General features: G+C 50.7%; 1 protein-coding gene across 1 annotated transcript; it reads left to right on the top strand.

Annotated features, from left to right (window-relative positions):
* The first annotated feature begins 214 nt into the window (after positions 1–214).
* On the top strand, positions 215–5192 carry LOC133774452 (H(+)/Cl(-) exchange transporter 4). The gene has a single exon (XM_062212157.1). It carries the CDS (start codon positions 272–274, stop codon positions 2534–2536), a length of 2265 nt encoding a protein of 754 aa, XP_062068141.1. The 5' UTR covers positions 215–271; the 3' UTR covers positions 2537–5192.
* The last annotated feature ends 3947 nt before the right edge of the window (positions 5193–9139 follow it).

Raw genomic sequence — 9139 nt, 5'->3', positions numbered from 1 at the left:
TGCCCATGTCCTCCGCGCCCTCAGCGCCTCAGCCGCCCGCGTCCCCGCGCCTTGAGACCCTCACACGCCCACGTTCCCCGCGCCCCCAGCGTCTCAGCCGCCCGCGTCCTCCGCGTCCCCGCGTCCCCGCGTCCCGCCCGGCCCTGCTGACGTCACGCGGCGGCGTGCGGGGCCCCGCCCCTGCCGACGTCACGGCGCACGCCGCGAGGATGCCAGAGGAGGCGGTGCAGGTGCGCGAGGTCTACGCCGCGTCGTGGTCCACGCAGCAGCCATGAGCGGCCCGGCAAACCTGATGGACTTCTTGGACGAGCCGTTCCCCGACGTGGGCACCTACGAGGACTTCCACACCATCGACTGGCTGCGGGAGAAGTCGCGGGACACCGACCGGCACCGGAAGATCACCAGCAGGAGCAGGGAGTCCGTGTGGGAGTTCGTCAAGAGCTTGCTGGACGCCTGGTCGGGGTGGGCGGTGATGCTGCTCATCGGGCTGCTGGCAGGCACCCTGGCCGGCGTCATCGACCTGGCCGTGGACTGGATGACCGACCTGAAGGAGGGCGTGTGCCTGTCGGCCTTCTGGTACAGCCACGAGCAGTGCTGCTGGACGTCCAACGAGACCACGTTCGAGGACCGGGACAGGTGCCCGCAGTGGCAGACGTGGTCGGAGCTGCTGGTGAGCCGGTCGGAGGGGGCCAGCGCCTACGTCCTCAACTACCTGATGTACATCCTGTGGGCGCTGCTCTTTGCCTTCCTGGCCGTGTCCCTGGTGCGCGTCTTCGCGCCCTACGCCTGCGGCTCCGGCATCCCGGAGATCAAGACCATCCTGAGCGGCTTCATCATCCGGGGCTACCTGGGCAAGTGGACGCTGCTCATCAAGACGGTGACCCTGGTGCTGGTGGTGTCGTCCGGGCTCAGCCTGGGCAAGGAGGGGCCGCTGGTGCACGTGGCCTGCTGCTGCGGGAACCTCTTCAGCGGCCTCTTCTCCAAGTACAGCCGCAACGAGGGCAAGCGGCGGGAGGTGCTGTCGGCCGCCGCCGCCGCGGGCGTCTCCGTGGCCTTCGGGGCCCCGATCGGGGGTGTGCTGTTCAGCCTGGAGGAGGTCAGCTACTACTTCCCGCTGAAGACGCTGTGGAGGTCCTTCTTCGCGGCCCTGGTGGCGGCCTTCACGCTGCGGTCCATCAACCCCTTCGGCAACAGCCGGCTGGTGCTGTTCTACGTGGAGTACCACACGCCCTGGTACATGGCCGAGCTGCTCCCCTTCATCCTGCTGGGCGTCTTCGGGGGCCTGTGGGGCGCGCTCTTCATCCGTGGCAACATCGCCTGGTGCCGGCGGCGCAAGACCACCCGGCTGGGCCGGTACCCGGTGCTGGAGGTGCTGGCGGTCACGGCCGTGACGGCCGTCGCCGCCTACCCGAACCCCTACACGCGGCGCAGCACCAGCGAGCTCATCTCCGAGCTGTTCAACGACTGCGGCGCCCTGGCGTCCTCCCAGCTCTGCGACTACGTCAGCGACCCCAACATGACCCGGCCGCTGGACGACATCCCCGACCGGCCGGCCGGGCGCGGCGTCTACACCGCCATGTGGCAGCTGGCCCTGGCGCTGGTCTTCAAGGTCGTCATCACCGTCTTCACCTTCGGCATGAAGATCCCCTCGGGCCTCTTCATCCCCAGCATGGCCGTGGGCGCCATGGCGGGCAGGATGGTGGGCGTGGGCGTGGAGCAGCTGGCCTACCATCACCACGACTGGATCGTCTTCAGGAACTGGTGCCGGCCCGGCGCCGACTGCGTCACGCCGGGACTCTACGCCATGGTGGGCGCCGCGGCGTGCCTGGGCGGGGTGACCAGGATGACCGTGTCCCTGGTGGTCATCATGTTCGAGCTGACCGGCGGCCTGGAGTACATCGTGCCCCTGATGGCGGCGGCCGTGACCAGCAAGTGGGTGGCCGACGCCTTCGGGAAGGAGGGCATCTACGAGGCGCACATCCACCTGAACGGGTACCCGTTCCTGGACGTCAAGGACGAGTTCACCCACCGCACGCTGGCCACGGACGTCATGCGGCCCCGGCGCGGGGAGCCGCCGCTGTCGGTGCTCACCCAGGACGGCATGACGGTGGAGGACGTGGAGGCGCTCATCAAGGACACCGACTACAACGGCTTCCCGGTGGTGGTGTCCCGGGACTCCGAGCGCCTCATCGGCTTCGCCCAGAGGAGGGAGCTCATCCTGGCCATCAAGAATGCCCGGCAGCGGCAGGACGGCGTGGTGAGCGGCTCCGTCACCTACTTCACGGAGGAGCCCCCGGAGCTGCCGGCCAACAGCCCGCAGCCCCTGAAGCTGCGGCGCATCGTGAACCTCAGCCCCTTCACCGTCACGGACCACACGCCCATGGAGACCGTGGTGGACATCTTCCGCAAGCTGGGGCTGCGGCAGTGCCTGGTGACGCGCAGCGGGAGGCTCCTTGGCATCATCACCAAGAAGGACGTCCTGAGACACATGGCCCAGATGGCCAACCAGGACCCCGAATCCATCATGTTTAACTAGCAGCCAGGGGGCCTAAGTGCCGTGGGGCTCGTGGGTGGCTGTCCAGCCTGTGGATTGTGTGCAGACGTAGGACACAAATGCCCATCAGGAAACTTGACGCCGTCTCCTCCAGGCTGATGTCTGTAACCTAGGTGCACAGGGAAGCTTGGAGCCCCAAAGGCCAAAGAGGGGGTGTCGGCTGGTCGTCCGTGTCATCGTGCCGGGGCTTCATCGACTCGTTGCTGTTGCTTGTGCGTGGAACTGGCAGGAAGCTGGGGTTGGGAGCCAGAGGTGGGAATTGAACTCGGATACTCCAGTATGGATGATGGTTGATGACTCAGTGGGTATGTGATAATGATGAGACAGCAGAAGTTTCATGAGGACTGACCAGGTATGTCATAAGGATGACTCCTCAGGTACGTCATAGTGATGACTCGCCAGAAATTTCACAGTGACTCACCAGGTACATACTAGTGATGACTCAGCAGGTATGTGATAATGATGTGTCAGCAGAAATTATTGAGGCCTGGCCAGGTAGGTCATAACGATGACTCATCAGGTACCTCAAAGTGATGACTCACCAGAAATTTCACAGTGATTCATCAGGTACATACTAGTGATGACTCAGCAGGTACATCATAGTGTTGACTCAGCAGAAATTTGGCTCTGACTCACTGCTTGGCCAAACACCACCCCCTTCGGTTTTCCAATAGAATGAAATTCGCAGTCTTGTTTCTAGCACTGAAGTATTGAGTGACAAACCCTTCTGTCAGTGTTGTTATTGGGGTTTCCATGGAACATTTGCAACTGAAACTGGATTCTTCTGGACTTGAATCCCTAAAAAAGTCAAAGACGCTGCATGGTAGTTCTCCTCTTCGCTGTGTGTGGCTCCCCTCAGAGCCGGCCTGTCATGGGAAAACACGTTTCTGTCATAGCCTGACTCTTGTATGTCATCCCGGCACCCTGCTAGCCAAAGCAAGGTTCTTCCGAAGGGAACACAAAGCAACGGAGCCACAGCCAAGGGGCACGGAATCCGCGGACGACTTCTCGTTTAGTTCCACTGAGTCCATGGAGAAGGATGAGGGGACGGGTGGCCTTGGGCCGAGATCACCAAGGGGAACTTGGGAGCTTTGCGTGTGTTCTGAATGCTGGCTGTCATGTCTACGGCCATACCACCCTGAATGCGCCCGATCTCGTCTGAATGCTGGCTGTCAGACAGTTGTAGGGCTTTCTGGATTTTTCCTAGGCAGCTTTTAACCAAAAAAAAAAATCCTATAAATAGTGGAGGAGGAGTTCTTCCGTGAGGCACATCACCGATTTCTTATTCTCTCTATCTCTAAGGAAATGCATTGGCCAAATAAAGGGCATCTTGAAAGTGAAAAAAAAAAAAAAGGAATTATTATGAGTTTTAGTCACTCTTTAAAGGGACATTCACGGAAGAGCTGCTGTGTGCCAGTCACATTAATAAGTACAGGGCATGCGTTAGTGGTTGTTTGTAGTTGAATCCACAAACCCAGAAGTCTATGAATTTTAACTTTATTAATTTTCTCTGACATAGTAAAGTATACATACTGATGGTATGGGAAACTGGGTGCATGGTGTGTGGGAACTATCAGTACTATTGTCTCAATTTTTCTGTGTATCTAAAACTTCTAAAAGTTGTTTATCATTTAAAAATAAATAAATGGGAAGCAAACATATAAAAAAGGAAAAATTTCCTTGGTTTAGAGTACTAGAGTTCATCTGACGGACATTGCAGAACATATTCGATCAACAAACTAGATTATTCTAGTTAATGGATCACAAACAGCTTGTATTAAATCCCAAATGAGTGAAATGTAATTAAAAACATGAAAATTTGGAAGAGCAAGAGGTTGTTACTTGGTGATAGGGGAGAGATCTATAATCATTTTATGCAAGACAGAGACGTTCAACTAGATTGGAAGAAACGGTAGAGAACTTGCCTCTCTTAATTTAATTTCCCAGGGGGCAAATTGTATTAACTGTGCACAAAGAATGGTAATATGGGCTGATTTCTCACACTACTACTAGATTACAGTAAGTAGACATTTGAGTTCAGTGAAGCCCTAAACAAGAATCCTTCTTAAATCTTGTTCAAGCTGGTGTTTTTTCTTAATCTTTCTAATTGAGATTTATATATCCTGAAGATGAGGAGACATAGAGTCCATAGGCTTCTTAAATGTGAACATTACAGTTGCTGGCACTGTGTGCAACAGTAGGTATTATTTTCTCTAGACCTTTATTTACATTGTTTGGAATATTGTTTTCATTTTCCTTGGGCAATGAGATGAAATCCCACCTACAAGTGCGGTTTCTGTGTCACATAATAGGTGTGTGTTTAACTTGATATCAAACTGCCAAACTGTTTTCCAATGGGCTCATGTATTTTGACATTCTCACTAGAAATGTATGAGGGTTTCAGTTGCTCCATGTCTTTGTCCACCTGGATTGTCAACGATTTTACTTTAGAAAGCTTATTGTATGGCAGTTCCTCATGGCAGTTTTATTTTGATTTTCAAGATAAATAATGATGTTGAGAATTGCTCCATGTGCTAATTGGCATGTATGTATTTTCCCTATTCAAGTGCTTTTTCATACTCTTTGCCCAGTTTTAGAATTGGTTGCATCCATTAATAAATTATAAGTTTTCAAATTATGTCTTGAATACAATTTCCATAGTTAGTAGGTATGTTTCTTCATATAGTTTCTCATGTACAGTGACTTGATTTTCCATTTTTCACCATTAATTTTATTGTTAACCTATGAAGGAATAACCTATGATGGAACATATTGTAACAACTATTTATTTAGCATTGGCATTGTATGAGATATTATGAGTAACCTGTAGGGGGCTGAAACTGTGGTGTAGTGGATAAAGGTGCGGCCTTCAGTGCCAGCATCCCTTTTGGGCACCGGTTCAAGTCCCGGTTGCTCCACTGCAATCCAGCTCTCTGCTATGGCCTGGGAAAGCAGTAGAAGATGGCTCAAGTCCTTGGGCCCCTGCACCCCCATGGGAGACCCAGTAGAAGCTCCTGGCTCCTGGCTTCAGATTGGCACAGCTCTCACTGTTGCTGGCAAGAGGAGGGTGAACCAGCGCATGAAGAGCTCTCTCAATCTCTTTTTCTCTGCCTTTCCTTCTCTCTCTGTGTAACTCTGTCTTTCAAATAAATAAATAAATCTTTTTTAAAAAATGAGTAACCTAGAGATGATTTAAATTATATGCGAGGATGTGTCAAGGTTACATGCAAATACTACAGCATTTTTTAAAAGATTTATTTTATTTATTTGAAAGATGAGAGCGAGCTCTTCCATCCGCTGGTTCACCCCCCTATTGGCCGCAACAGCCAGAGCAGTGCCAATCTGAAGCCAGGAGCCAGGAGCTTCTACTGGGTCTCCCATGTGGGTGCAGGGGCCCAAGGACTTGGGTCTTCCTCTTCTTCCTCTTCCGCCTCCTTCTCCTCCTCTTCCTCTTCCTCCTTCTCCTTCTCTTCTTCCTTTTCCTCCTCCTCCTCCTCCTCTTCCTCCTCCACTTCTTCTTTCATTTATTTGACATGTAGATTTTTAGACAGTGAGAGAGAGAGAGACAGAGAAAAAGGTCTTCCTTCCGTTGGTTCACTCCCCAAATGGCCACTACGTCCGGCGCTATGCTGATCCGAAGCCAGGAGCCAGGTGCTTCTTCCTGGTCTCCCATGCGGGTGCAGGGGCCCAAGCACCTGGGCCATCCTCCGCTGCACTCCTGGGCCTGGGCAGAGAGCTGGACTGGAAGAGGAGCAACCGGGACTAGAACTGGCTACCATATGGGATGCCAGTGCCGCAGGCAGAGGATTAACCAAGTGAGCCACGGCTCCAGCCCCTGGGCCATCTTCTACTGCTATCCCAGGCTATAGCAGAGAGCTGGATCAGAAGAGGAGCAGCCAAGACTAGGACTGGTGCCCATATGGGGTGCCGGTGCTTCAGGCCAGGGCTTTAACCCGCTGCGCCGCAAAACTGGCCCCATTACAGCATTTTTTAAAAGAGACTGGACTATCCATGGATTTTGGTATCTTTTAGTGGCAGGAGCAGGGGGAAATGAGTGTCCTGGAATGCCCATAATGCCAGTGGACAATAGTACTGTAAAATTAGTATTATTTTTCCTTTTTCTTTCCGTAATTTCAAAAAGTATGTAGTTGTGTGTATGCATATGTATTTAGTCCTATAAAATTTTATCACATATCTACAATCATGTAGGTTCCTGTATCTGCTGCCATATAAGAAACAGAGCATTTCCATCATCACAAAGTTTTCTCATGTTGCCTTTTGACAATCACATCCGCTTGGTTCCCTCTGTTCTCACATATAACACCTGACGGCCACTTAAAGATTGTCATGGAAAAATTTCAGACTAATGAAGCCATACAATATGTAACTTTTGAAGACTGACAGCATAATTAGCTATGAATATTGTATGTATCAATACTTCATTCCTTTCGACTGTTGAATAGTGTCCCGTGAAATGGATTGCTGCAGTTCCTTTAACCATTTGCCCATTGAAATATATTTGGGTTCTGATGCTGTGACTTAGCGGGTAAAGCTGCCGCCTACAATACTGGCATCCCATAAGGGTGCCAGTTCGAATACCGGCTGCTCCACCTCTGATCCAGCTCTCTGCTGTGGCCTGAGAAAGTAGTGGAAGATGGCTCAAGTCCTTGGGCCCCTGCACCTGTGTGGGAGACTGTGAAGAAGCTCCTGGCTTCAGATTGGCACAGCTCTGGCAACTGCAGCCAACTGGGGAGTGAACCAGTGGATGGAAGATTCTCTCTCTCTCTCTCTCTCTCTCTGCCTCTCCTTCTCTCTCTGTATACTTCTAACTTTCAAATAAGTCTTTAACAACAACAACAAAAGAAATGAAGCCTCTATGAACATTCATGTACAGCATGCAGATAATCTATAGGTTTTTTATAATCATAAGTTGAATGCCCAAGAGCGTAGCTTCTGAGTCATATGAGTGTTAATTTTATGTTTAGTTTTATAAGAAACTGTAGGTGCTGCTGCTGTGGTGTAGCAGGTAAAGCCACCACCTGCAGTGCCGGCAGCTTATATGGGCTCCAGTTCAAGTCCTGGCTGTTACGCTTCTGATTCAGCTTCCTGCTATGGCCTGGGGAAGCAGTGGAAGATGGTTCAAGTCCTTGGGCTCCTGAACCCACGTGGAAGACCCAGAAGAGGGTAATGAGCTCCAGCCATTACTGCCATTTGAGGAGTGAACCTGCCAATAGAAGATAACTCTCTCACTCTCTTTCTGCCTCTGTCTCTCTGTAACTCTGCCTTTCAAATAAAAATAAATGTTTAAAAGAGAGAAACTGTGAAATCACTCTACAGAATAGTTGCTTCATTTTACACCATTGCCAGCAATGTATGTGATACAGTTTCTCTGCATGCTTTGTAGCCTTTGTTTTGTTGCCATGCTTTATTTACTAATTCCAATAGGCACGTCGTGACATCTCATTGTAGTTTGTGATTTTATTTACTTATTTATTTTGACAAGCAGAGTTAGACAGAGAGAGGAAAGAGAGAGAGAGAGAGAGAGAGAGAGAGAGAGAGAGAGAGAAAGGTCTTCCTTCCATTGGTTCACCCCCCAAATGGCCGCTATGGCTGGTGCAAGATCTGAAGCCAGGTCTCCCATGCGGGTGCAGGGCCCAAGCACTTGGGCCATCCTCCACTGCACTCCCGGGCCACAGCAGAGAGCTGGACTGGAAGAGGAGCAGCCAGGACAGAATCTGGCGCCCCAACTGGGACTAGAACCCGGGGTGCCCGCGCCACAGGCGGAGGATTAGGCTAGTGAGCCACGGCGCTGGCCATAATTTGTGATTTTAATTTTCACTTCTCTGATGACTAGTGATGCGAATGCCTTTTCATGGACATGTTTGTTACATGTATATTCCCTTCAGTGAAATGTCAGTTCATGTCATTTGCTCATTTTCTAATTGGGCTATTGATTTACTGTGAGTTTTATGCCTTTTAATAATGCATTCTAGTCCTAGTCTAGTCTAGATTCTAGACCCTTGCTGAATCTGTGATTTGCAAGTATTTTTTTTTCAATTTTGTAACTTGTCTTTTCACCTCTTCACTTATTTTTCTACAGAGCAAACTTTTTAATTTTGTTGAGTTACAATTTACGGATTTTTTTTCCTTTTGGAGGTTATACTTTTGGTGTCAGCTGTTAAGAACAATTCATCTGGTGCTAGATCCCAAAGATTTTGTCCTATTTAATTTCTGAAAGTTTTATGTTTTACATTTAAGGCGATGATGCATGTTGAAGTTTTTGTGTGAGCTGTGAGGCTGCTGGAGACTCTTCCTCTTCTTTTCCTTCTGCTTCTCCTCCTCACGCTCCTTTTTCTCTGCTTCTTCTTCCTGCTCTCCCTACTCCTGCTCCTGCTCGTCCGTCTATTCCTCCCCCTCTTGCTCTTCCTCCTGCTCCTCTTTTTTTGCCTACAGATGTCTAATTGCTCCTCCACTCTTTGCTGAAAAGGCTGTCCTTTCTACATTTAGGTACTGTGTGCCTTTGTCAGAAATTAGTTAAGTGTATTTGTGTGGGCCTAATTCCTGGCTCTTTGTTGTTCCATTGAT

Source organism: Lepus europaeus, chromosome 2 (genome assembly GCF_033115175.1).
Source record: "Lepus europaeus isolate LE1 chromosome 2, mLepTim1.pri, whole genome shotgun sequence".
In the NCBI taxonomy this organism is placed as follows: Eukaryota; Metazoa; Chordata; class Mammalia; order Lagomorpha; family Leporidae; genus Lepus; species Lepus europaeus.
This window is presented reverse-complemented; position numbering and strand designations above follow the sequence as displayed.

Coding starts and splice junctions, on each gene's coding strand:
- LOC133774452 (XM_062212157.1), top strand. CDS start 272: ATGAGCGGCCCGGCAAACCTGATGGACTTCTTGGACGAGCCGTTCCCC.